Source organism: Taudactylus pleione, unplaced genomic scaffold (genome assembly GCF_031769625.1).
Source record: "Taudactylus pleione unplaced genomic scaffold, aTauple2 ptg000702l, whole genome shotgun sequence".
NCBI lineage: Eukaryota > Metazoa > Chordata > Amphibia > Anura > Myobatrachidae > Taudactylus > Taudactylus pleione.
In genome coordinates, this window is record NW_028285104.1 from 251,560 (window position 1) to 278,847 (window position 27,288).

At 45.0% G+C, this 27,288-nt stretch overlaps 1 protein-coding gene across 2 annotated transcripts in view; it reads left to right on the forward strand.

Annotated features, from left to right (window-relative positions):
- MCF2L2 (MCF.2 cell line derived transforming sequence-like 2) overlaps nt 1-27,288 on the forward strand; it is a 382,435-nt gene that overhangs the window by 54,559 nt on the left and 300,588 nt on the right. The window contains exons 2-5 of one of the 2 annotated variants that reach the window (XM_088456383.1): nt 4,783-4,866; nt 9,594-9,708; nt 20,083-20,173; nt 21,896-22,015. In XM_088456383.1, the coding sequence (XP_088312509.1) occupies nt 4,783-4,866; nt 9,594-9,708; nt 20,083-20,173; nt 21,896-22,015 (410 nt within the window). The remainder of the gene's footprint in view (nt 1-4,782; nt 4,867-9,593; nt 9,709-20,082; nt 20,174-21,895; nt 22,016-27,288) is intronic. The other variant, XM_088456384.1, reaches the window with a different exon arrangement.

The following is a 27,288-nucleotide window of genomic DNA, read 5'->3' on the forward strand; positions in this document are numbered from 1 at the left end:
CTTTGCTAAATAAAGCTCATACTATAGGGTGAGGGTATTCAACATGTGGCCCTCCAGTTGCTATGGAACTACACATCCCAACATGACCTGGCACAATTTTAGCATGTCCCAATAATAAAACTGTCAGGGCATGCTTGGACGTATAGTTCCACAATAGCTGGAGGCCTGCATGTTGTCCCTTGCTCAGAGGCGTTGGAACGATATTATGTTGGGGAGGATGGGGGCGGGCAATATATAGTTTAATTTTGGCAGTGTCCCACCTTCTCCACCCGCCCTCCCTCCAAGTTACCTGTTGTTGGGGCGCATAGGCGCTGGAGCACTATAGTGAAGCAGCAGGAGGTAGGGACTGGAGCAGCGGCTGCGTATAGTCAAGTGCTGTGCTTTATAGCAATGCACAGCCCCTTCACTGTACGGAGGGAGAGGTGTAATGTGTGGTCTTTTAAATTAAAGGCTGCACATTACCAGGGCCGGTGCAAGGTTTCTTGGCACCCTAGGCATTTCTTCAGCATTGCGCCCCCACCCCCACCCTCGGATAGCTGCACAAGCCCTGCAGCAGTGGTCCCTTCTATGCAGTGCCCCCAGTAGTGTCCCTTATACAGTGCCCCAGAGTAGTGCACCCCTATGCAGTGCCCCCAGTAGTGTCCCTTATACAGTGCCCCAGAGTAGTGCACCCCTATGCTGTGCCTCCAGTAGTGGTCCCCGTATGCAGTGCCGTTTATATAATGCCCCCAGTAGTAGTCCCACCTACGCAGTGCCCCTTATATAGTGCCCCCAGTACTAGTCCTCCCTGTGCAATGCCCCTTATATAGTGCCCCCAATACTAGTCCCCCCGTGCAATGCCCCTTATATAGTGCCCCCAGTACTAACCCCCCAGTGCAGTGCCCAGAGTAGTGGTCCTCCCGATGCAGTGCTCCCAGTAGTAGTCCCCCCCAGCAGTGCCTCCAGTAGTCTCCCGCCCAGCTGTGCCCCCAGTAGTAGTACTGCACCCCCAGTAGTAATCGAGCCCCCAGTAGTAGCCTCCCCCCAGCAGTGCCCCCAGTAGTAGTCGTGCCCCCAGTAGTAGCCTCCTCCCAGCAGTGCCCCCAGTAGTGATACCCCCCCCCCCCCCAGCAGTAATCCCAGACAGACACACACGGAAGAAAAAGACAAAAACCTCCGTTTCCTTTAATCCCTGCTCCGGCATCCACTCCTCTGTCCCCCGGGTCATGACGTCTCTCCCATCACTCACTGCGGGAGCCGGAAAATGGAGCTCATGAGTGGGCTCTAGGCCGGCTCCGGAAGTGGACGCAGCAGCCAATGAGAGTCTTGTCTGACTCTCATCGGCTGCTAAAACAAACACTGCTGCTGGCGCCGGGGGCTGTTTGTTTGTTCCTAGTAGTGTAGTGCGGGCTGCACTTATGTGCGATCCACACTACCGCCCTGCAGTGGGCGGCGCTCTTAGGCTATTGCCTAAGTTTTCCTAGTGGTAGCGCCGACCCTGCACATTACACCTCCTACGTGCAGTTCAGGGGCCGTGCAGCCTATTGCTATAGAGCGCAGCCCCTGGCCAGCCGCGGCTGCCGCTCCACAGTGGCGCCTTTGAAAGGTTATGGGAGGGGGGGACAGCCACCCCCTTGCCCCCCCCCCCCATTCCGGTGCCTATGCCCTGCTGTAGGTTGTCTCAAATTACTTTGTCAACAGATAAAGAAAAACTCCTTCAAAAGGTCTTATCTGTTGATTAATATGGACACCATTGACTATAAAACGAATGCAGACACTACAAAATATATCCAGTAGATATTGAATACAAATAAAAATTATGAACTCCTTTACTTAAAAGCATCTTATAGAAGGTGACTCTGTAATCACTAATTATAAATCCAGGTGTAAATTATGTTGTAAAAAGAGCTTGTAAATGCAAAAAATTATACAATTTAATTTAATTAAGTATACATACAATAGTTACAACATTAATGAGCTCTATAAAAAGGATAAAACCACATTACATTCGTAATAAAAAAGCACATATGAGAATAAACTCATGTAGCATGCCTCTTTCTAATAAAATTCCACACTGCTGGCACATAACTTGTAGAAAACCTTTTTAAGATAGACAGTTCTTATGAAGAAATGATATGGAGTGAAGTTGTATAATAGAGTCTTTTTTCCTATGAAGTTCCAACTGTTACAACACCCCGGACAGAGATGTAGTAAAAGCTGTTAATGAAAATGTAAAGCCTCATTCATTCCTCTCCCTTTCTTTATGGCGGATTTGCCAGTTAACTCAGGGATCTAAAAAATATTTTGTAATCTTCCACTCACTGGTGATTTTAAATTACCTTTTATGAACTTTGTTTTACATGCTCTTTGATGTTCATGATGGAGATAGTGCTTGAAAATGCACTATACTACTATGGGATCCCCCACCGAAAGGTTTTTAAATCAATTGGAAGACTTTGGACTGTAGTCCACCTATGTACGATTAACTATTGAGACAACTTTATGTTTATTTTGCTGGAGTTTAGCAAAGGGGATAAATACATTGTACATTAAACTGTCCCTTTTCCATGCAATTATTAAAAAAAAGCTATATAGTTTTTTTATTTACTTATTGTACGTATTTTATGTTGATCAGTGAGAATTTCCCTATAAGTTCATTTAATTTTATGATATAAGAAAATAAAACACAAAAAAATGGCAAAGTGTTGAATAGATTTTACTGACACCATTTCAGAATTATGTATATACTAACACATATATATATATATATATATAAATATATATATATATATATAATAAAGTCACCGATTTAGGGGTCTGCCTGTTCGTTCGGGCCTGATCTCTTGAACCACTGGTTGGATTTTGATGGGATTTTCACTATTCTATACAGCAATTAGGCAAGTCACAGAAAAACTAGCACCAAGCTGCTGTCTGTATAGGAGCTGGACATTGTGTTTAAATAGGAAGAGGGCATCTGAAACTGAGCCTAGCAATGTGCCCTGTTGCTTAGTAGCAGCCTAAAGAGAGGATAAAGCCAGGGAGTGAGCAAGGTCACATCTCAAGCAGACAGAGGCCCTGATTCAGAGCCAGACGCTATGACAGAGCGCTTGCTCTGAATCAGGGCCGTCCTTCTGAATTTTTAGAGCGACCATCTTCCTGGCCGCTCGTATAGCTGTGGGTGACCACCCACAGCTATAGCGAGCGGCCAGGAAGATGGTCGCGATGGTCAAGACCATCGCGACCGTCGGGCTTGTGACAAGACTCTTGTGGTAGGGTCTCGCTGCCGCAAGCCCTGGAGTGCTTTTGGCTCTATCAAGTGATGTCAGTGGGGCCGGCCCCAGACGGTAGGCGTTCCCATGGGAACGCCTCCGTCTGGGCAGCCACGCCCCCGGCCCGCCCACCAAAGGGGGCGTGCTGTCACTCAACATCGACAGCACGCCCCCTTTGTAGTGAGATCCGGAGCGACGGCTAGGCCGTCGCTATCCGGGTCTCGCACATGCGCACGACGGAGCCGCCTCCATCGTGCGCATGCGCACTGGGCCAACATCGACCCGCTTGCGAGCGTTCAGCGCTCGCGAGCGGGTCTGATTCAGGCCCAGAGTGAGAGAGAGCCTCCAACGAACCCATGAAGTAGCCCTGATGCAAATACAGTAGCCAAGAAGGAGCCAGGGGAGACATACCTATCAGGAATTTAATAAGATCAAACAACCATCGGAACACCATCGAAAGATTTCCATTCGATGATAGCAAACATCAGACTGCCACTATCAAATGGTGAAAACACTACCATCGGAACAAAACCAATGATGGTTAGTAACCATCGGATTCCGATGTCCATCCCAACGCTGAACCTGCAGGCAGACTTTGGCCACCACTACACCACCGTGAAGTGCTCCCTTTCCAGCGTGATGTTCCTGCTCAGACACACGCCCTCTGTGAACAGGAGGCACCTCCCTTAGAAGTCAGTGTTGTTCTCGGACAGAGACACCACGGCGAGGAAGCTCAACAGAATGCCCAGGGCATAAAGGGTACATTGTGCAAAGAAGACATTGCTCATTGCCATGTTCGGCAGCCGGGTAGGGGTGTGCACGGAGGCTGCGGAAATATGCACAGGTGCCCTTGGGACATGCTGCTATTAATGCTTACGGTAGCTGCAACATAAATCTCCCATCCATGATCCTCCTGCCTTTCCCAGCGCATCCCTTGTATCCATGTTTATCTTAATTTTTGTACAAATAGGGAAGTTGGCGCCAATTTCTCTACACTATGCACCCTAACGTGCCCAGCATCAGCTCTCTAATTACTGTACTTTATCCTTTCTTTAGCATCGGTGTCCCTTTCAAATGCCTTTTCCAATGCAGAATTATTAACTTAACACAATTGTAGAATAAATTGTCATCCTGAAACAAAAAAAGGGGAAGAAAGTTCACTGAGCACAGTATGTAACAAAGAGGCCCCAGTGTAGCTGTCTATGTGTAATGCAGAATGAGCTCCTGCCGGCTGTCTACCACACAGCAAAGCCATTCAGCGCTGAGCCAAGCCTGGTTTCCATGGACTGCTCAGGGGCAAAGGCTGGTCACAGTAGTGAGTATGTGTATTGAGGTTATCCAGGCTCAATTCTCCATGTGGAACAAGGAGTGAACACAACTTTCAGCTAAATAAAACAATGCTATATCAGTGACGGGGGTTATATATGTTACAAAGCTATATAACAGTGCACTTTCTCTTCCATTTCTCATGTTCTCAATATTTTTGTGGTGTTGTGAATCCTGACTGAATTGGGATCTGTCTTTACATCCACAGATGAAATCATGCAGCAAGAAATCAGGCCTCTGCTTGCTGTCGATATCATGGAGCAGCTTCACAGACAGTTTGCTACCTTGCCAGGTAAGGTGTGCCCAGGAGAATGAAAGGAGAGGTGGCAGATATTATGCATGCTAGTATACAGTATTCTAGTGTGATCACAAAATGTATTGCTGGTAAAAGTGATATGTTTAACAAGTAAAATGGTATCTTTAATGGCTTAAGGCTCATACACACTAGATGATGTTCTGTATGAACGATATTGGTGAAAGATTATCCTTGAACTTTCCCTTGAACTAACGATATCAGGTGTACACACTGAAAGATATATACTTAAAGATATATTTCAGTGAAGTCATCCTGCCACATCTCTGAACAGGCAATTATTGATGATATCATCAGATTGGCCTGCATGTACGCACGACAAAAGAGTCGTTAATGACCCGCGGGAGCACGCATCGTTGGTCGTTCACTGCATACACACTGAGCGATATATTGTTGAACAAAATCGTTATCATCCATATTGTTCATTAAAAACGTGTACTGTGTATGCGGCTTACGTCTTAGAAAAATAATAACTCTTGTGTGTCCCTTACCACTACCATATATTGTGTGTTTGCCAGTGGATGGTACTAGTTTTCATGCCCTATTGATAACATATATGCATCCTTCTACCATGTTTGCTTTGCAAAATACTACTGCACCATTTAATTATCATTAAATTAAATGACAATGTAAAATTATACCTGTAAGATGCAGGGATCTAGAAATGCATAAATTATAACAGCCTGGATTATTTGGGGCATGCCACAGTTCCAGTCAAATTTGCAGCTGGCCACAACCACTTTAACTTCTGTAAAATAGGACTGTTCCATCTTGGCAGGAGTGGAGATACATTATATTTTCTGATACATGTGTGCGATCACAGAATTACATTTATGCATCAATACGAATCATGGTACATCAGGGTGGTGCCACCCATGCTCTCTCTACACCAGGATATAACTGCCTTTGGCATCTGGCATTTATCCTCTCCTTACACCTTTATACTGTAGGCAGGGCAAATGCAGAGTCCCTGTCACGTACCACTGACACGCTGTATGAAAACCGCATATTTAAATATAGGATAAACATAAGGTTTCTAGGGCAGTTGTAACAGAAAGCCCCCAACATGACCCCAATGTCCCTGGGGCCTATTCATCAAATGGCCCAGTAACCATGCGAAAAGCCAGTATTTAGACATGTAAGTAATCCAGCTACTTCTGTAGCTGCGTTACTAATCGCGAGGACAGCTGCTTTTCAGAGCAGCTGTCCCCGCACTGGAGCAATGATTATTTGCTGCGTTGTAAAGTCCCCCCCCCCCCCCCCCCCGTGAGTTGGATACTTAAGTATCCCCTGCAGCGAGATGAATTCAGCCCCCGATGATGAATAGGGCCCCCAGAGTGGTAATTTGATACAAGAATGTGTGCCTACCCTTATCTCTTCATTGCTGGAGGTGTAGTGCACCGTTATGTTCTATAGAGAAGAGGGGCAGAACGGTTACTGTATGGAAGATCGACAATAATTAGATTGACAGTCAATAGTTCGACACCAGATGGTCGACATGCAATAGGTCGGCATGGTCAAAAGCTCGACCGGAACAAAAGATCGACTAACAAATGGTCGACAGTGCAGAAGGCCAACAGTGTGAAAAGGTCAACAGGTTCAAATGGTCGACACATTACTGTTTATTAAACTGATTCAGAAGTAGCTCACTATTGCCTCATATATTGCTGGGGAAATCCATCCACCACTCAGAGTCACTGACTTGATTGATAAACTACTCTATTAATAGTGAGGTTGGCATTAATAGAGAAATATGATTTTTCATGGTCTCATTGTCTCTTCTATTATTGGTGCTACTGCCGAGTTGGAAATTAAACATGCGCTCATTAGTCAAATGAAACGGTCAGAGAAATATACCGTATTTTCACACATATACAGACCTGTACATATCTCGGGATATGCCTGACTCTGTGTGGGTAGCATATGCGCCATCTTTGGACCTGCTCTACTTTGGACCTGCTGTATACTAGGTATACTATCCACCTAACTGGCGTGTATTCACTTATGTGCTGGTCTGTATGGCCCTATAGGTGTATCTATAATGGGTGCAGTATCTGGTAAGAATGTCTACATGTTCTGAGTGTCAGTCATTTTATAATTATTTATCCCTTAATATTTTGTGTCTACTTTTAGTTAGAAAGGCATAGACAGTTACATTACTTATGTGTGTGTATTATAGCTGTTTCCATGGTTGGGAAACTTAGTGTAATACCACAAGGTTCCAGCCTGGAGCCAGCACTGAATCCAATGTGCATGTACAGTATCAAGTATCCTTGGTTGTATCTGGAATAGCTGGATCATCTAATGAGCTATATGGAGAAAGTCTGCTGTGTGTATATTAGACCATGGGCAAAAAAAACCTGTTTAGCATGTGGCTGTCATAGAGCTATTTGTGTATAGTTGCCACCAGATAATTATAACGTGTGTGTTTGCAGTTGTAAAAAAAGTGATGTAACTAATAACATGCATCCTGGCTACAATGTGAACCAACTACTCATGAAAATAAGGATTGCGAAATCTGTAACTATCTGTTCTTGCTATAGAAATAATAGATTGAGGCCTCTCTATATATTAGCTCTAAACCTGATAATACATTTATTTATGTATTGACTAATTTTATGGTGCAATCCCAGGCTGTAAAGCTTTTCCCTGGGTTTTTTTGATTGTAGAAGAGGCCTATTTGTCAGTATTAGCCGACTGCACTAGGCCTAGAAGTTGAGAATTTTAGTTGAACAGTGCTTGTGCATTGTAGTCAGGTTCTATAAATATAATGGGAATTGTAGTACTCCCAGGTTCGCTGAGACATACAACATGCAGCACCAATTGTCCCTGGAAATTACTTTAAAATGATGGGAACTCTGAATTTGTCCCACCTTCTATCTCACTTATCACTTTTTAGTCAAATAGTACATACGTATATATACTAGCTGCCCAGCGTTGTCTTGTTTTTATGCATTTATTTTTTATCTCTGCACCTTCTACCTCTCCTCTTCTCTCCTTCTCACCCCCCCAGTAGGGGCTGCCATCGACCACCGATGGTAAACAACCAATAATGGTCTGGTGGCTAGTGTTTTCAGCATTGATGGGAGGCCACTAATAGTAAAACATAGGTTGTTGTCCCCTGTCTTCGCATGCGTATAGATTAACCAACGATGGACCACCATCACTGGTTCATTGCAAATGGTAGAAGACCATCAGCCATTGAGGGTAGAGCCGTCAATGATAATCACTTTTCCCCACTGTCTCTATCACCACCACCCCTCTCTCTTAGGCTATCTGACACAGGTAGGAGGGGGTCAGGGTTCAAGCCAACATGATGACATAATTTCTAGCAGGAGTCAGTTTTATTAAATATATAAACAGAAATAATATGTGCGTTCATAAATGTATGATTTTCTGTAAATTATATCTATATCTCTGACATAATTATAATATCTTACTCCTTGCATTAGGAACATTTGTGTATTATATGGACTAATGCACCCTGTATTTAAAATTATTAAGGATATTAGAAGGTATCTGACATCACGACTTCTAATCCGTGCACATGTTACAGTAGGGAGTGCATTATACTGAAACTGTCACAAGTCACGGATGGGTTATGGGATTGGCGAGACCTATTACTGAGGCGCGGAGTCTAATGTGCCGTCGGTATTCACAATGGACCCCCACAAGGAGGTTTGGACTAAGCTGCATCCGACAGTAAGGTGGCGGCCCTCGGACTAGGTTCTATTGTACAGGTTGTACAGGAGCTGGCATGCTCTGGATGTAGCGGAGTATGATTAAGCTGTACATGGTAGTCAACAAGCCGGGGCAAATTCAAATGGACAAAACGGTACTCGGGAACAGACGTATGCTGGTCATGGAGTATATCCAAGGGAGAGGACGAAGTCGGGTTATGAACAAGCCATGGTCAGGAATGAGCAGTAGAATCACAAACAGGAACACTGGAGTAAGGGTTGGGAGCCTATACTCTGGCACTAGAGTGTCCTCAGGAACCTCCTTATATAGGAGGAGACTAGATTTGGTGCCCAAGTGACATCACCCCCCGGTGAGACTGGGCCTTTAAGAATAATACTGAGTGGCCCGCGCTGCCCTATGGGAGCCGCAGCCGCTCACTGGGGGAAGAGGAAACCTGCTGCCGGGACCGCACACAGCGTGTCCCAAGTGGCTGCAGCACAGGGAAGCGGCAGGATGTTGAAGCAACTGCCCTGTAGACCACCAGCACTGCCGGACCCGGTAAGAAGGTGCCGGGAACCGGCACACCGTGACAGAACCCAATAACTGTGTAAGCAGTGGGTTCTGATCTCATCACTTTAGCGTTCATTTGGAAATTTGTATATTAAAGCCAGTTAAACAAACTCCTAAAGTAACTGATCGTGGATATTAGAAGTCACTTTTTATTGTTACTGAACACTCCAGTGATTGCTTATCTTCTTCTAATGTACAGCAGGGAATATAGGGGGAGATGTACTAAGCTCTGGAAAGTGATAAATTGGAGAGTGATAAACAACCAGCCACTCAGCTCCTAACTGTCATGTTGCAGGCTGTATTTGAAAAATGACAGGAGCTGATTGGTTGGTACTTTATCACTCTCCAATTTATCACTTTCCTGAGCTTAATACATCTGCCTCATAGTACATTATGTGATCTATTTATCTGTGGGGAAATAATAGTTTTTAATGACCAATATATTTTGTTTCCAGGAGGAAGAGGGAAAGATGGAGCACCCATTATAACCTTTCCTGAATTTCCCAACTTCACCGAGATTCCTGATGATGATTTTTTGAATGTTGTTACCTATTTAACAAGTATTCCCAGGTGAGTGATCCCTGCAAAAGTCACTGACACTGTTCTGCAATGAACAGGTTAGCAATCAGAGTTTGGCAACCCAGGCCTTAAACCTTGTCTGACTGGACCTAATAGGTATTGTAGTTACACAACAACACAGTCTAGGGTGGCTTACTCACACCCTGTTCCCTCGTCCGGTTGTGACTGCAGCCATATCTCTTCTGTCTTCGGTTCCAGCTTCCTCCTCCAGTTCCTACTGTTGTCTTCTGGCCCAACTAAAATGCAGTACAGAGTCTCCGTTTGCACCTAGCCCATAATACGCTGTGATTCTTATGTCTGAATTTCTATTTAGCACATCCAGTCCCCTAATTCTTGTAAGATTTACACAAAATGGCAAACTGCTTCAACTGACCATATAAAATGTACTACAGGCAAATGAAGGGTTATGCCCTTTGTCCGTGGTAATAACAATGGCCCTTTTACATTTAAAGTACCATACTTATTGCAAATGGAGAAAACGGAGAAAGCTGAGTGAATAAAATCTGCCACATGGGCAACTAATGAGATACACAACAAATTTTGTTGTACAGGTTACTCGCTGGCGAATTTTGAACTTCTATCCTGAATAAGGATGGAAAAAACTGTTTGCGGTTTTAGCTGGTTATTTATTAACAGTTTCTTATACATATTCCGTTGCGCTTCACAATTGGAAACATTAATAGAAGAAAACTGGGTCATAACAGACAGACAGAGGTAGGAAGGCCCTGCTCGCAAGTTTACAATCTATAGCAGGGGTTCCCAACCACGGTCCTCAAGGCACACTAACAGTCCAGGTTTTAAGGATAGCCATAGTTGAGCACAGGCGACTTAATTAGTACCTTAGTTATTTTGATTTAACCATCTGTTCTTAAGCATGGATATCACTAAAACCAGGACTGTTAGTGTGCCTTGAGGACCGAGGTTGGGAATCACTGATCTATAGGGATTTACATTTCCTAAAGATATCCACCCACTGTATCATGTAATCCCGAAATCAGGTCTTCTTCCTTCCCCAGTCAACGTGTTTCCATTCTAATGGCTTTTATAGAGTCACCAGGAGTAAAGCACAATAATCCCTGAAGTAAACAGATATTTTAGGGTTTATCCCAGAGGTAGCCAACCTCTGTCCTCGAGAGCTATTAACAGTTCACGTTTTGCAGACCACCCAGCAGGTGCACAGGTATTCATTACTCACTAACACATTTGAAATGATCCACAGATGGAGCTAACTATTCACTGTTGATTCTGTGAGGAGACCTGGAAAACATGCACTGTTGGTAGCTCTCGAAGACCAGGGTTGGCTACCCCTGGTTTATCCTGCCTATCCACCTAAGCCTTCCTTGTATTATGTTACTGTTTGCACAATTGTTTATCAACAAAGGACACTGAAATCTCTCATGCCAGATATGCTACAAGAGGTACAATAAAATCATTTTAAACTACTGGAAAACAAGAAAACACAATTGGGTACAAAATCTATAAAAGTCTAGTGTGTATGCTTGGAAAGTCAGATGATAAACACATCAGCAAAACAGTTATTAGGATGGTGTAAGGAAAACAACAGAAACCTGTGTATTGCTGAGATGTAGTTGGCGTCCTGGTGTGCGGGATGGCGACAGTCTAAATACCCGCCCCGAAATCCGACAGGTCGGGATCCCGGCACCAGTATCCCGACTGTCGGCATCCTGAAGGTAAGTATCAGGGTGTTAGGGGGTGATTAGGGTGAGGGGTTAGGTTTAGGCATTAGGGGGAGGGTTAGGGTTAGGCACCTTGTAGGGAGTGTTAGGATTAGGGTACGGGGAGGGGGAGGTTAGGTTTAGGTACTAGGGGGGGGGTTAGGTTTAGGCACCGGGGAGGGGGGCTTAGGCACTAGGGGGGGGGGGCTAGGGCTAGGCATCGGGGAGGGAGGGTTTAGGTAGGGGTTAGGGTAGAGGTTAGGAAAACACTTATCGTTCGTTCCTATGGGTGTCGGGATTCTGGTTGTCGGGATGGCGCTGTCGGTATTCTGACCAGCGGCATCCCAACAGCTGGGATTTCATACCCAACCCGTATTGCATAGCTGCTGTCTCTAAATTACAGTGGCAGTATCAGGTTTTACAGGTTTATTCTGGAAATCTTTTTGTTTTTAATACTAACCATTTTTATTTTTTCTGTACCCTGCATACAATGCACAGTATTAGTCCTTATTTGAAGAATACCCCCACTCTAAAACATATATAAATAAATAAAAAGCAGTATTATTAATTACCAATCCTAAAATTGTGTAACCTCACTGTAATAGCTTATGTCCCTTGCTGTATCTACTGCTTATTGTCTGAATTGGTTTGCATCCAGGAAGTTAACCGTTACTATGCCGACACCAAAAATGTTGATAGTTATGTCGACATGATTAATATTTTTATATCTACCTTATCAACATCTGATAAATGTCGACATGGACTGAATGTCGACATATGAAATGTCAGCATAGTAATTTAGAGGTATGCCTAATTCTTAGGATTAGGCATACCTCTAAATTACATTGTTGACATTGTGGGGTATATTTACTAAAGTGCGGGTTTAAAAAGTGGAGTTGTTGCCCATAGCAACCAATCAGATTGTAGCTATTATCTTCTAGAAGGTGCTAGATAAATATGTAGAATCTGATTGGTTGTTATGGGCAACACCTCCACTTCTAGAAACCTGCACTTTAGTAAATATACTCACGTGAACAAGTCATCATTGAATGAGCAGCTTCTCCCTAACTTCCCCTGGTAGACTTCCCTGCTAATATGTGTCACCCTAACTAGTCTGTCACCCCAATCACAATGACCTAGCATCAAAATAATTTGTCATTCTTCTTCGTCAACAACCTATCCAACTAGGCATTAGTGTACTACCATATTTACTTTTCCTGAACAGCTGCCATACCAGTGCACAGCAACACAGCACAATTCATAGGTGGATTACAGAACAGATTGCAATACCAATCACAGGCAAGACAGTGCAGTATGACATGTTACTGTAACCCAATACAGCGTAATGTGGTTGGGTCTAGGTCCTAGTGTCTGGATTGAGGCCTAGGGCCCAGGCAGGGGCTTAGTTTCTGGTTTTCAGTGGCTTTCTCCTCTGCTCTGAGCACCTGCTTTCTTGCTTCGCCTCTTGGGGTACTGATGGTTCTCCATTTGTGGAGACCTTCTAATTCAGATCTGCAAGAACTTATTTTGCTCCGGGCATTCTTCTCTGTACACCTCAGAGAATCAGTTGAGTTTCCACCTCGGAGTGGTTATAATCATATCTACAAAGGGTGGATGGAGCTAAAGCTGGAGGCCACGTGATTGGTGCATCCGCTGATGACACCATTGTACCTGGATGACAAATCTGCATAATGGAAACTGGGGTGAACCAGGTTGGTTTGGAGTTTTGCAGGGTGATTGGGGCCACTCTGGAGTGTCAGTCCTCCATTTTGATTGGGACATTACAGCCATTTCTGTGGTGGGGAAAGTGATTCACAAGAATTGCACCATATCCACCAGTGTGTCGCTTTTTTGTGGCTGGTGTAGCCAAGGGCAATTCCTGAAGCAATGGTGGTGCAAAATATTCCTGTTAAGCACCTTAACCATACCAGCACTGTCCTGAGGCACCACTTCATACACAAGTCCATCTTGGGAGACAAACCTCTGGATCACATGCAATGCCAGTTCCCAGAAATCACTCAACTTGTTGCCAGGCCTCCTTGAGCAAACAAGCATGTTTTGCCCTATGCTGAGTGGTCCAGATAGCCACCTTCAACCTGTTGTTGCTACACCACCTAGTCAGTTGGACTCAATTCATCCTCCTGTTCATGAAGAGTGATTTTGAGGCCCAGGACCTAACTTCCCTGGTGTCCAAACACCAGGAAATAATGGATGTATCTGGTGGCATGGTGCACACGATTGTAATGTATTCACACCACTTCCTGCACAAAGGTTCACTGTAAGTCTACCTCCAACATACAAAACATTTTGAGCAATGACCTGTTGAACATCTTGCATGCTCTTTCATTCCCTTGGGGATGGTGCAGGGTGGTCTGGGACTGTTGAATGTCATAAGTCTGGCATAACTCCTTTATCAACCACCCTTTGAAACAGGCACTTTGGTTGGAGTATATCTGTTCTAACCTCGTATACCATGTGATGCAGCACCCGTGATGGCTTTGGTCATGGACGGCGCAGTCTGGTCATACATGGCACAACCACAGTGAACTTAGTGACGTGATCAGTCATCACCAGCTCTAACTGGTGTTTGATTCTGAACTCACTGATTAGGAAATTGTTCACCTCCAGGATCTATAGGAGCCAGTGAGTCTCACTGGAGCACATTGGTGCACATTATATCGGGGGTTTACACGCCACAGAGTTGACATTCCTGCCACTCCTGTTACTGGGTAACATTTTTGCTCTAGTAAGGCCCAACAGTACAACACTCCTTCCCATACTTTAAACATACTGCAGCTTTGCAAGAACCTTCTGCCCATTGGGGTCAGCTGACTTCACTTCCTGGCAGAGGGCCAAATATGCTGCAGTTTCAACTGGAAGATGGCCTTGAAGCTGGCACCCATTTGTTCCTGCGCCAACTCCAGGTCTTTCTTTTTCACCAAGATACTGCAGATCATGTTGACAGTTGCTTGTGGCGGTTTTAGGTCAAGTATTCCAACCTGGTAAAGTCTGGAATCTTAGGGATCTATTTACTAAGCCTTTGATGAAGATAAAGTGAACAGAGATAAAGTACCAGCCAATCAGCTCCTAACTGTCATGTCATAGGCTGTGTTTGTAAAATGACAGTTAATAGTTGGTTGGTTGGTACTTTATCTCAGTTCACTTTATCTCCATCCAAGGCTTAGTAAATAGACCCCACAGTCTCCTACCTGTTCTTATCTCCACCTCCCATGGGAGTATTCACTGAAAAACAGAACAGGGCATCAGCCTTTTAATTTTGATAAGCGTATTTTGAATTTCATCTTGTCTAACCTCGCAACCCATCGCTGTTCCAAGGCTCCGAGCTTCTCAATACCCAGGTACATGAGAGCAGTGACAATCTCAAATATTAATCCTGTTAGATATTCTGCAAATGTCTGTGTTACTGTTACTCCCCAGAAAACAGCCATTAGGTGCAGTTTGAGAGCTGTAGCTCTCTGGGTACCATTCCAATTCCCATAGGCTCTGGTTTGAGTAGGCAATCACCCTCTCCTTTCCATTTTGTAATTTAGAGAGGCTACTCCTATGTTGTGAAGGCTTCCATTTGTATAAAGCATGGTCAGGTATCTTGAAGTCCTCATATGCCAATACTAGGGACAGGGTGAAAGCCTAGTGTCTGGACAGGGGCAGAGGCTTAGTGTATGGATTTGTGCAGAGACTTAGTGGCTGGGGTTGGACTGAAGTCTAGAGTCTGGGGCTTGGGTTAGGCCTATTTTATGGGGCTGAGGCCTTGTGCTGTAGGCTGCTTCAGCTGGATGCTTAGGAGATAGGAAGACTGGGGATTAGGGGCTGGGCATGTAAAACAGCTGTAAGGGAGCGGAAGTGACAGGTAGCTCTGGAACACTGTTGGGGGTCTCTGCTGGTGCTTTTTCTTCTGTGGTATCACTAATGGCTTCCTTCTCTGCTCTGGGTGGCTTCTCTCTTTTCCTCATGAAGAGAGAAACTGCTGGTGCTGAGGCTCCATTTGTGGCATCTTTCTACCTCTGCTCTGCAGGACCTCCTGTTGCTTCAGGCACTATTTTTTGCCCCCGCCACAGAGTCACTTGAGTTTCACGCTTGGAGCAGCTATAGTCAGCTATTCACAGTGGGCAAGGCTAAAGCTGGGGGGCCGTATGATTGGTGAAACTGCTGATGTCACCATTGCGCTGCCCCGCTTCCATGTATGCAGCTCTCACAACTGCATAGTACATTACCTAAGTAAAAGTCTTGATGTACAACGGGTCTCTCAGTTAAATTTTGGGATAAAATCAGGACCTTTTCTGTCTTTTCAACATCTAGGTATAAAAAAAAGAGAACTTGTTTTACTTTGAGCTATGTATTTTGTCGTGGTCACATCCTTTACCGGTTTATTAATGTTATCCACATCCTCATTTCTCATTATCTCATTACACAGATGCACATTTATTTTATTCACTTGTGTTTCTTTCTGAACCCACCCGACACACATTAATGTTTTGTTTGTGTTTACAGCTGTGTACATAAGTTACCTTGATATTAATATTTGCAGTTATTTAAGTTTAATTACAGTTAACATATGCTTTTCAGTCTCTGACAGTGAGCTGATAAATATTTAACATAGGGCCTGATTCAGAGCCGGACGCTCTGACCAGAGCGCTCGCTCTGAATCAGGGCCCTCCTCCATTAAAATGGAGCGTCCTCCTGGACGCTCGTATAGCTGTGGGTGACCACCCACAGCATACACGAGCGTCCAAAAAGATGGTCGCGATGGTCTTGACCATCGCAACCATCGGACTTGCAACGGAAACCCTGCAGTAGGGTTTCCCAGCCACAAGTCCTGGAGTGATTTTGGCTCTATCAGAGCCAAAATCACTCCCACTGACATCACTAGTGATGTCAGTGGGGCCGGCTTCAGACGGTAGGCGTTCCCATGGGAACGCCTCCGTCTGGCAGGCACGCCCACCAAAGGGGGCGTGCTGTCAGTCACCATCGACAGCACGCCCCCTTTGGTGCGAGACCCGGATCGACAGCTTGGCTGTCGCAGTCCGGGTCTCGCGCATGCGCACGATGGAGCTCCCTCCGTCGTGCGCATGCGCAGTGGGGACCATCGACCCACTTGTGAGCGTACTGCCGCTTGCGAGTGGGTCTGAATGACCCCCCATAGTCAGTAGCACAATAATCTGCCAAAGGTCTGTCTAGTAAGACATTTACATTGATTTTATATGGTTTCATAGTGGTTTACTAGAATTATGTATCCATCCTCATGTACTCCTATTGCCATGAATGACGTCACTGCCTCTGTGTGCTGTACATATTGCAGAACAAAACCTGGATTCCAGTTGTATAAACATACATATTTCATGTGTGTATGATGGTAAGCCAGTCTTCCTACTAGGAAATGTCTCACAGAGGCTGTGGTTCATTTTACTCCCAGCACACAATACTTAAAATGATTAGTATCTTTCAGTTACAAAAGGTGCAAATCCGTAATTTAAGATTCAGATGTAAATGATCAGAGCAGCATTTGGTAATATGGGGAATGTCAAATGTTAAGATCTGAAAACTGTCGACATGGACATAGTGAAAATGTTGACATTACCGTTAGGGTTAGGATTAGCATTAACTGAAAATTGCTTTGCTCACATTGTGACCAGTGGCCTGATGCAGTATAACACCGATGGTGAGAGATCTGCACAGGATTAGTCCTGCACCCGTTCAGGTCTCCTTCTGCGAGATTGCTCGCGTTGCACAAAGCCACAGCATGATTGACACGCTGCGGCTGTTTGGGGGCAGGACGGGGACAGCAACGGGGAGCATGTTACAAAATGGGGGCGGGTTGTCCCCAAAATGTAGGCCTGCCAAGGCCAGGGTCTGCATCTTCTCATATTTCCTGGCCCCGGAAGAGTGAAAATACCGCCCATCCTGCATAACCCGAGGGTTACTCATATAGCCGATGTTTTCACAGATGATCCAATGCTACGTCCTCGGACACAGCAGCGGACCACAGAGTCCGTAAAGAGGCGTCTATTTACACAGGACGCTGCCTACGCATTAGCATATTTACATAGCATCTGCATCCTTTCCAAAGACGCACCTCCTGGTTACGCTGCGTCCACCTCTGTATCAGGCCCCATGTCTACATGTCATCAGTGTTGACATGTCGACATTATAAATGCTGACCTAATATACTGAATCCGCCTGTTCATATCTGAATCTAAGGAAATGACCATGTATGTGTAATATTTATAAATTCCAAGCATATTCTCAGTAACAACACAAATGGCGCATATCTCCTACAGATGGTTCACTATAGATATAGCATTATAAACCCTTCATAACGTGCAAGTGTTTATATTTGTAAAATGTCTATTGCCTTATATGGTTTAGCAAAATATTTATTGCACAACTTTAACACATATATAGCAAGTAAAACAAATCATGAAAATATATGACTGACACTAGGGGGTACATTTACTAAGATGGGAGTTCTATTTAAAAAGTGATGTTGCCCATAGCAACCAATCAGATTCTACTTCTCATTTATCTATCACCTTCTAGAAGATATTATCTGGAATCTGGTTACTATGGGCAACATCACTTCTTAATAGAACTCCCATATTAGTAAATTTACCCCTAGTAGTACAAAAAACACAAATAAAGTGGATGGAGGAATAGATCCCAATTACCTACCATATCTCTCCTAAGTGGCGTAGATTCACGGACGCAACTTAGGAGAGGAGATTCCTGTGCACCTTACACCTATGGACGATTATCTGCCGGTGGACTTCTATAGATTACCCGGGATGGTACCAGTTCTATAACATCTGGCAAATAAGCTTTACCTTCCTACCTTTAAATTAAACTTTATTATTTTTAAATTACTCAATTGCAATACTGTTTTTCATGCTTGACTAAAATAATATAAATATAAAGGCAAAAAAGAAAGAAGAAGTATTCTTATATGGGGCACACCCGGACCTAATAGTAATTGTTATTATACCATCAATATGGGATCCAAAATAACTAAAAAATATAATATATTTTAGTTATTTTGGATCCCATATTGATGGTATAATAACAATTACTATTAGGTCCGAGTGTGCCCCATATAGGAATACTTCTTCTTTCTTTTTTGTCTTCATGCGATTTTTATTCCTGGGAGCACCTCCCTTTGCAATTATAATAAACTTTTTGTACCTATATAATAGGGAAGGACCATTGATAACTTATGAATCTGTGCGGGTGTTTTTTGTTGTGTCTAAAATAATATAAGTTTGATCTTAATATAACTTAGCCTAATAATGTTACTTTAATGCAATATTCATGTTTTTTCTAATTTCTCCTCCGCCCCCCGTTATAGGTTTGAAATTTGATGTTAAGTATGTATGGATTGTGCGTCATTTGTTTCTATTTTGGGCATCTCGCTCTGCCGTGGTCAGGGAGTGGCTGCAATGTCCTTTGTCAGCTAGGATTCATTGGTTAGGTTTCAGAGGTCTTTATTGGGAGTTCCTCAAACCCTGGTTATTAGCGACTAAGCGGCAGTTTGGTGACCCCAAAGTGCTGGTACTCCATCTAAGTGGGAATGACTATGGCTCCAGGATAGCTCTTGACTTATGGCTTAACATTGTGGCAGACCTCCTGCTCATAATGGGTGCTTGGCTGTTCTGTACCATACTGTGGTCTTTCATTACTCCTAGGTAGCAGGGGCGTGATGCCCGTTGTCCGAGGGTTTTGGACGAGGCTAGAAAAAAAGATTAATGCTGCAACGGCTAAATTTGAGCTGGCGCATGGTGGTTTTGTGGTGAAACATCCCTTGATACGTTTCCGTAATAAGTATCTCTATAGGCCCCATGGGGTGCATTTGACGGATGAGGGTCTGGTTTTGTTTGTGGATAGGTTGTCAGCAAGCATACAGTAGGTCAGGTGGTCTAGGTTTTATATGGTGGCGGGCTGTATTTCTGTTAGGCAGAATCTGACACAAGCGTGAAAGTACAGCTTATCATCAACTCGTGTGCAGTTGGTTCATTGTGTGCATTCTAGTAATTATGGAGAAGTACTGTACCACCTTTATGGGGGCAGTATAGCCATCTCCATATGGGATTGGGAGAGTTGAAAGTTTGTGCTTAGTACCCTAGTGATGGGTTTTTGCATTCACTGGGCGGACACCGCCCGCAATGCTATGTTTGATTGTTTAGTTTGCAGTTTGGGCTGCTCTGTGTAGGGACCGTCCTTTCTTGCCACCATTCAATATTTTTAAAAGAAAATTAAATTCTTGAAATAAATAGCTGACCTTTTTAATTCCATTTTCTGTCTCTGTGTGTTTATTTCTTATATAACTTTTGGTTATGTATGATGAGCACACACCCAGGACACACCTCAGCCATTACTAGGATTATGCTTCCAAATACTGGTACATAGTGGGCTCTGTGCTTCTTCTTCCCAAAAAAACCTTGTTTAGCATTTATGCCTATTGCCATTTTTAAACCAATAATTGGCGGCTTTGACAAATCGCGCCTTACTAAATATACACATTAGAATTTACATTCCATATATCAAAAGTCACAGTTTATTAATTTTGTTTTTGTTACTTAAAATGTTTATGTCACAAGTAAACAGCCTATAAGTATTAGAAACTTTAGCTAAAAGTTATCTTTATTGCCCACATGGTATGTCTTTCTTTCCCATTTTACAGTCTTGAGGCAGCCAGCATTGGGTTCATCATCATCATGGACAGACGGAAGGATAAATGGAGCTCAGTAAAAGCGTCTCTGACTCGTATAGCTGTAAGTGCAACATTCCCACACTTGTACTAAGTTTCAAAAAATAACATAAACAGGTATCAGCCAGTGTCTTATCTCACTGTCTCCATTCATGTATGGTCAGCACATGAAAGGTCTACATGTCAACTGGTGGAGGTTTTAGGTTTCCAAACCATCAGGTCCTGCAATCAGTACGCATGTTTAGTATATCACTGACTAAACAACATTAAATATGGAATCGATATGATATCCCGGCTGCCGCATGGCCGGGAGTTCGAATCCCGGCAGCGGCAGCCCGACAAAACAGCAGAGCCCGGCAGCGGAAGCCCGACAGCGCTGGAAATCTCGATCGTGGTAAGGTAAGTATCAACTAATCTAACCTAACCCCCCTAACCCTAACCCTCCTTAGGGGTGCCTAACCCTAATCCCCCCTCTAAGTGCCTAACCCTAACCAACCCCTTCCCCGCTGCCTACACCTAAGTCCCCCGGGGGGTTCCCTAACCCTGAGTCCCCCGGGGGTGCCTAACCCTAACCCTCACTCCCCCTAGCCTAACCCTAACCCTCCCTGGGGGGGTGCCTAACCGTAAATCCCCCCCGGGGTGCCTAAACCTCACCCTCCCCCCCGCGGCTGTCCGCTCGCGGCGCTCGGCATCCCTTCGATCGGGATGTCGGGCGCCAGTCTCCCGGCGTCAGGGAATTGACCGGCGTCTAGATACAGACGCCTGTCATTTATCCCACGCCGTTATAAAGCAGTCAGGAAGCCGGCTGTCGGGAATCCGGCAGCCGGCTTCCCAATTGTATACCTTAAATATATCTATGGATTCTATGAGGGCTGCTATGCAGTCCTACTTTCCAAGCTCTGGAATGCAAAGCATCACACAGCTTGGCCTAGCTGCTATCTCTGTCTGAAGATGGCGTTAGCCTATAGTAGCCTATGGGTGACCATACTGCTAATTTTACCAGAGAGGGATCCGTCGACTCCTGATAACGCATGTGATGACCAACAGCCACACATTGGGCCTGATTCAGATATGTACGTAAACCTTACGGTTTACACACAGTTCCGATTATTGTAGGTCTGCGCATGCACGGGACCCATTCAGCTCATGTGGGTCCTGCATGATCGCTCACTTAGCCACAGCATGATTGACATGCTGTGGCGTTTGAGGGGTATTGCGGGTACTGCGACCAGGACCTTTTTAAATAAGGGGGATACGCCCCCTTTTGCAAGCATGCCAAGCCCAGGGTCTATGTTTTTGGACTTCCTGAATCTGGTTGGCCAGGCTGGGTAAGCTTCGCCTTACATAGACAGGCCGAGGACAGCAGATGCATGCAGGAGGCACCTCCTGATGCATTTGCATTTTAGTTGGACGATATTGCACAGTCACTTCCCTGCAGCTGTGTAATACAGAATCAGGCCCATTGTCTGTAGAGGACCTGAACAAGAAAACAGAGTTATAGTGTAAGCTATTACTCTGCTTCCATCTCTTCGCTGGGATAGGCTCTTATATGAGCCTGCCTACAGACAAGTGATTAAATATTAATGTTCACATTGCGAATTTTTTTATGACATCCACATTAAAAATGTAGATTGTGACAATTAGGGCCCTAATAATCTAACTGATGACACATTTAACCAAGTTCGTTATGACTCTAGAAAGTTATGTAATGTAACAATTCTGCAATATTGATACTTCAGCAGAACTATTGTCAATATTAGTCATATATATTCTGATTCATCTTTAGGGAGCTTTTCCTGGGAACCTACAACTGGTTTTTGTATTGCGCCCATCTCGTTTCATTCAAAGGACCATTGCTGACTTCAGCATTAAACTCTACAGGGATGACTTTAAAATGAAGGTACCGGTAAGCATGTATTTTCATCTTGTCCTCATCCACCTGTATGTACTCATACCGTATGTTCGTGTTTGTGTGTTATGGTGTTATATGTTCACCTTACAGCATTGGCTTCAGATGGACTTGTCCTTATGCTATTCAAATCCCTCTGCTTGCCTTATAAATGACTTATTAGATACCTTTATGGTTTCCAGTAAAGGAGTTGAAGCATTTGTACTTTCAATTTCAACTAGTCAAGTAACATTTTTGAAGTTTTGTGGACTAAACTTCAAATAAAGCCCCTTATGTTACCCCTTTTTGCATTTTGGATGTGTATTATTATGTGTATTATTATTTTTATTCATAAGTCATCACAAAGGGTCTGCAGTATCATACATTGAAGGCGTAAACAATCTACAAAATGGCATAATAAACAAACATGCAGAATCACATAGTACAAAGTGGAAAAACAACAGGTTACAGAGGGAGCATAAAGTATTGAGTTGTATAGAATAAAAGGAGGGAAGGGCACAGACCAGGGAGCATACCTGTGTGAAACAAACTTGTGCCCGTGAGCATCAGTACAATAAACAGAAATGCTGGAGACTGGAGCTACAGTAATCTTATCATAGCCTAGGGAAGTTAAAAAGTTTGTGTTATACTATGTGCTCTGCTGCCTGTTCTGTAATTATATAACCGACCTAACTGGTAGGGCAGACATATTTTGGAACATAACAGGTGATAGATATATGTTCCTCTTACTAATGCTGGGCATACACTATACAATTGTCTACAAGATATCTGTTCAATCTGGCTGGCTGGAATGAATATCTGGTAGTGTATGGGAGTAACTGACATTCGACCATTTGTTGACAAAACATTGGAAAACAGACAAAAATGGACATTCAGACAAATTGGTTAAATTAAACAAATGTAACCAATTTGAACAATCGTTTTTGTCCGTTTACCAGTGTTTAAAACCATATGATCGATTGTCATTTGCTCCCATATACTACCAGATTTTCATTCCAACCAGCCAGATTAGACAGATATCTGACAGATAATTTTATAGTTTATGCCCAGCATAAGTAGTATTTTTCCCAAACTTTTCCCCTGTTAATTCATAGAAACTCAATAAAACACAACATTGCACATTATTTTGTCCATGAAATATTTGGCTGTAGGTGAAGGCATACTGCTTGCTTGGCAGATTTAGGTGTCCTCTAACTAACCAGGAATTACCGCTCACATATGTAATCCCTTATCGATCCTCTTTGATGGTCATTGCAGGGGTAGTTTACTAAAGAACTAACATCCCTTTATACACAGTGAGGATCAGCAACTTTTTCACCAGTGTTGTTGGATGATGAAAAGGGCAAATTGTCACAATATCAGATTGTGCCTCGTCTATGTGTTACCTCTGGATAGCAGCACAGTGTTTTAGAGATCCTACAGACTGTTTGAAGCTCAGTTTCCTTTGTTTCTGGCTATTTATTCTAATGCAGGGTTCACACTGGGACGATGTTGTTATGATTTGGCAAAAAAACTTACATATCGTGCAGTGTGTATGCACAATTTGTGCGCTCCCGCAGTTGCATGCGACTTCGTCAGGTTTGATGTGCTGCAAATAGAAAAAATGTGTAGCTCCCCTCTCCTTACAATGCTTCTAAAGCAGGGGTGGGGAACCTTTTTTCTGCTAGGGGCCATTTGGATATTTAAAACATCAGTCGGGGGCCATACTGGCTGATGTGCTGGCGAATCGACTGTGTTGACACAGTGTGTACCCAGCTTAAGAGACACGCACACACATACAGGATGACGGGTGCCCCCCCCTAAATCTTCAACAGCACATTACAAGATGTGCTAATGGGTGACTGCAGGCAGCTCTGGTATGTCACATAAACAGTACAGTAATAGTGTGTACTGACTCATAGAAGCAGCCTACTTCCTACCATTGCACGCACGCAGAGATCACTCACCCCCCCCCCCCCCCCGTCACCTGCTCACCTGGTCTGGCTGCGGTCTCTGCTGCTCCGCCTGCCACTGCTGAGGGTGCCGGTGTGCACTACCCGGAGACAGCTTTGGCCGTTGCCTCCCCGATCCAGCCAGCCAGACTGTGACAGCAGCCGAGGCTGGCCCAGGAACCCTGCACCTCAAAGGCTGTGGGTTACTGCCTTCCGTTGCGAGAGTGTGGCAACAAATCCACACTAGACTATCACCATAGCCCCCCTCCAGCGGCCCTGCCCGGACCTTCCCACAGGTTCCTATGCCTGCCACTGAGTGGGACACCCGCTGCGCTATCTCTGCTGCCGCTGAAGGGGACGCCCGCTGCCGCTGAAGGGGAAGACTGCTGCCGTTGAGGGGGAGAGAGCCACAGCCATTCGGGCCTGATTAAATGATCTTGCGAGTCGTATCCAGCCCGCTGGACGGAGGTTCCCCATCCCTGTTCTAAAGAGACACCTCTCTCTGCAGCGGTTGTTCAATTTACGTCCCATAGTAGTGCCATATTTAATTTTATGCCCGTAGTAGTACTCTAGTACATTTCATGCAGCATAGAAGTGCCCTTGTTAATGTTATACCCATAGTAGTGTCTTAGTTCATGTTATGCCCTATAGTTGTGTCCTAGTTCATTTTATGACCCATAATAGTGTCCTAGTTCAGATTATACCACACAGTGCCCCAAGTTCACACTATGCCACACAGTATCTCCAGTACATATTATGCCACATTGTAGTGCTCCCAGTTTATATTATGCTACATTGTAGTGTCCTCTGTTCATATTATGCCCCATTTCAGATTATGCCGCACTTTGGTACCTCCAGTTCATATTGTGTCACATTACATTCCCCCAGTTCATATTATGCCACATTACAGTGTGTCCAGTTCAGATTATGCCACATTACAATGCACCCAATAAATTTTAACAAAGGCTGTAATAAAGGAGGAGGCTACTCTCTTACAACGCAGAGCTCACCAATTAGTCCAGCGGTGCCTATGCTCCAACAATGTCGGGCTCACAGATTAGTTCAGAGGAAGATGGATCATATCAGTGTGGCGCTATATTGAGAGTGAGTAATAGAGATAACCACCTATATGAATGCCAATGAGTCCACATATTCTGGCCGAGAAATGGGCTAAACCCAATTGCTTATATTGGTAGACAACTATATGGCCTGGGTGCAGGGGATCCAGGCCCCCTAAACATCTGGGCCCCATAGCAATGGCAACCCTGCACCCACTATAGCTACCCCAATGCTCTTTGGTAGTAAAGAACTTTGGAGCAAGCAAGTTTTTACTGAAGTGGGCCCCTCTGGCCAGTGAAATTAGAGTACCTGACCAGCCTATAGTAGCATTATATTCTACTTATGTGATCACAGTGATAACTAATTTTGATACACTGGAGTCCTTGACCAGATTAATGGCTACATGGGTCTGGGGCTGATATATGATCAAGGGCCTATTGTGATAAGCGGAGGAGGTGTGACTAGTGCTGTGGGGGTGTAGCCAGTTCCATGTGTACTTGTACATACCTAAACTATCAGCCCCAGTGTCTCCCCAAAGAAGTAGAGAAATTGCATCAGTTTGTGAGGAAAATAAAATGTTATGATTTGTGGCCGACCATGTGGCAGCGGGGCATCTGGCCATCATCATGCTGTATTGCCTATTTTAATTTGGAGGCCTGAAGCTGTGGTCCCATCTGCCCCATTGTTAACCTGGCCCTGCTGCAGGCGTGCACGGAGGGGGGGGTTCTGAGTACCCAGAAACCCCCCCCTGCCAGCCGATCACTAAGTGTAGTGTGCACAGCAGTGAGGGCCTAATTCAGACCCGCTCGCTAGCGGGTCGATGTTGGGCCAGTGCACATGCGCACGACGGACCCGGCTCCGTCGTGCGCATGCGCGAGACCCGGATAGCGAAGGGCAAGCCATCGCTATGGGTCTCGCTACAAAGGGGGCGTGCTGTCAATGGTGAGTGACAGCATACCCCCTTTGGTGGGCGTGCCGGGGGCGTGGCTGGCCAGACGGAGGCATTCCCATAGGAACGCCTACTGTCTGGGGCCGGCCCCACTGAAATCACAAGTGATGTCAGTGGGAGTGCTTTCGGCTCTGATGGAGCCAAAAGCACTCCAGGGCTTGCGGCAGACGAGACCCTACCACAAGTGTCTCGTCGCAAGTCCGATGGTCGCGATGGTCTTGACCATCGCGACCATCTTCCTGGCCGCTCGCTATAGCTGTGGGTGGTCACCCACAGCTATGCGAGCGGCCAGGAGGCCTCTCTAAAATCATGAAGGACGGCCCTGATTCAGAGCGAGCGCTCTGTCAGAGCGTCTGGCTCTGAATCAGGGCCTGAGTGCGGTCCGCACTACACACTAACAAACACACCGCTGCCGGCACCGTACACCGCCGGCTCACTCATGAACTCCGCCTTCCGCCTCCTCCCGCAGCAGGTGATGGGAGAGACGTCATGACATCTCTCCCATAGTGTAGAGCTGGCCGGAAGGAGCAGACAGCGGCAGAAGCGGGCATTCAGGTAAGTTTTTTTTGTGTGTGTATATTGTATGTAAGGGGCACGGGCACTGCATAGGGGGGGCGTACTGGGGGCACTGTATTCGGGGGGCTCTACTGGGGGAACTGAATAGGGGGGTTGCCCATTCTGGGGGCACTGAATAGGGGAACTACTACTCAGGACACTATATAAGGGGCACTACTGGGGGCACTGCATAGTGGGGACTATTACTGGGGGCACTATATAAGGGGCACTGCATAGGGGGACTACTACTGGGGGCACTGCATCGGGGGGACCACTATTGGAGGCACTATATAAGGGGCACTACTGGGGGTACTGCATAAGGGGGACTACTACTGGGGGCTGTTAGGATCTGCAGTTAGCAGATCCTATTGTTTGGACTTCCAGCCTTTGTTGCTACTGAGACACTGCACTAATTGCTGCCCCTGTGCAATGTCAGGTGCACTAATTGATTCTCCTCTCTGGACACAGCCCAGGTGCACAGTAATCTGTCATTAAGGGAAAATTGCTTGGATTGGATTCTGTCTCTGTTAAATTTCACCCAGCCCAGTAATCCATGCCGATGATAGAAGTTTGTTCGTATTTCCGGTTCCTGTCTCCTGCATGTCAGTCGAGTACCTGTGTCCGTCTTGCTGTGTTTCTTGCTGTGAGCCGTTTATTCCATCCAGGCGGCTCCACCTGCATCTCGTCCATACGTGCTGCTTGTACCATCTGGGCAGCACGGAGCGCTTCCTCCCCCAGAAGCATCTGTCATCATCCGGTGAATTGTGTCAGCTCAG